The 1,605-nt window shown below is 35.1% G+C and overlaps 1 protein-coding gene across 1 annotated transcript in view; it reads left to right on the top strand.

Annotated features, from left to right (window-relative positions):
• The first annotated feature begins 439 nt into the window (after nucleotides 1-439).
• Nucleotides 440-1,605, top strand: part of LOC106475262 (DNA translocase FtsK-like) — a 9,290-nt gene continuing 8,124 nt past the window's right edge. The window contains exons 1-2 of the mRNA XM_013935960.2: nucleotides 440-573; nucleotides 1,198-1,329. Coding sequence (XP_013791414.1) covers nucleotides 528-573; nucleotides 1,198-1,329 — 178 coding nt within the window. The 5' untranslated portion in view covers nucleotides 440-527. The remainder of the gene's footprint in view (nucleotides 574-1,197; nucleotides 1,330-1,605) is intronic.

Raw genomic sequence — 1,605 nt, 5'->3', positions numbered from 1 at the left:
ATTTATCAATATACTGTGAAGGATGAAAATTAATAAAAGCCCCCTAGTGACTCAGAAAAAAAGTCTGAAGCCTTATAATGCTAGAAACCGGTTTCGATACTCCTGGTGGATAGAGGACAGATAGCCTATCAACAAACAAACAGGAAGTTAATAAAAGTCACCAATGAGAGTGAATAGATCATTAAAAAACTTCGAGACGTTTAGAAGACAAAACTTTAAGAATTAAATTGTGTATTTGTTTTGCTTACACAATTTTTTATGGAACTCAAAATAATGGTGAATGTTTCGGGGCTTCTCAGAATAAACGTTTGCAATATTATATTAGCAACTAGGAAAAGACGTTTTATGTTTACAACAACTAGAAACAATGTTCACGTCTATAAACGTAAAAAAGGTTCTAGAAAAAGTACATATTTATATATATATTCATTCCAGATGTTCCAAAGAAACATGAAGAAGATGAGATTAGGTTTTCTGGATTGAGAAGAAACCCCTTTCCCTCTCCAGCTTTCCAGGCAATTCAAAGAATGACAAGTTCCGATGGTGACTGTTATGTACCACCCCCACCTGCCAGTAAGAAAAGTCCCCTTTTTTTTTACTAAAATCCTCCAACTTATAGAGCATTATTTAAGTAATGTGTGTGTGTATATATGTATGTGTATTTAAAAAAAAACGCTCCCCAGTGGCACAGCGGTATGTCTGTGGACTTATACTGCTAGAAACTGGGTTTCGATACCCGTGGTGGGCAGAGCACAGATAGCCCTTGTGTAGGTTTGTGCTTAATTACAAAACAGTATAAGGATTATTATCTTCAACAAATCTAACAGAGTCAACCATTTAAAGTTTTGCTAACTATATATATATTTAAACCTAAAGTAGTTATTGTTAAAATATGACAACAACTTCGAAACTTACTGTAGACCTTTACTTAATGGTTGCTATTTACAGTCTCAACATTAACTGAAAACTGACAATGTTTATCCATTTTTTTCAAACCACTCTTTAAACCAGTGATTATGATCCAACGGATAAAAGGAATACATTTAGCCAGTACTTAAAGTATAACGTTACAGACTGTGATTTTTCTACTCTAGCCACTAATCAACATTCTATTCGTATAAGCCAATTGTGTTGTGTACTGACAACCACTTCTTAAAGTACAAAACGGCACTTTAACATGGTTGAACCTTTTCGCAGCCGGCATGGATGACAACCAAGATGGCGACCAGAGAAATGATGGCCCAATTGAACCTCGTTACCAAGGAGGATCTATTCCATCATATGCCTTTCGAATGTTACAGGAAATGACAGATGCAAGTGAAGATGGAGGTATGTAGAGAAAGAATGAGATATGAACAATAAATGGGTTTTATCACGTACACGTAACCAATGTTTATAAATGTCCCCAGAAATGTAACTTATGTTTATGAATGTCTCCAGAAATGTAACCAATGTTTATTAATGTCCCCAGAAATGTTACCAATGTTTATGAATGTCCCCAGAAATGTTACCAATGTTTATGAATGTCCCCAGAAATTTCACCAGTGTTTATGAATGTCCCCAGAAATTTCACCAGTGTTTATGAATGTCCCCAGAAATTTCACC

This window comes from Limulus polyphemus, unplaced genomic scaffold, assembly GCF_000517525.1.
Source record: "Limulus polyphemus unplaced genomic scaffold, Limulus_polyphemus-2.1.2 Scaffold8310, whole genome shotgun sequence".
Lineage (NCBI taxonomy): Eukaryota > Metazoa > Arthropoda > Merostomata > Xiphosura > Limulidae > Limulus > Limulus polyphemus.
This window is presented reverse-complemented; position numbering and strand designations above follow the sequence as displayed.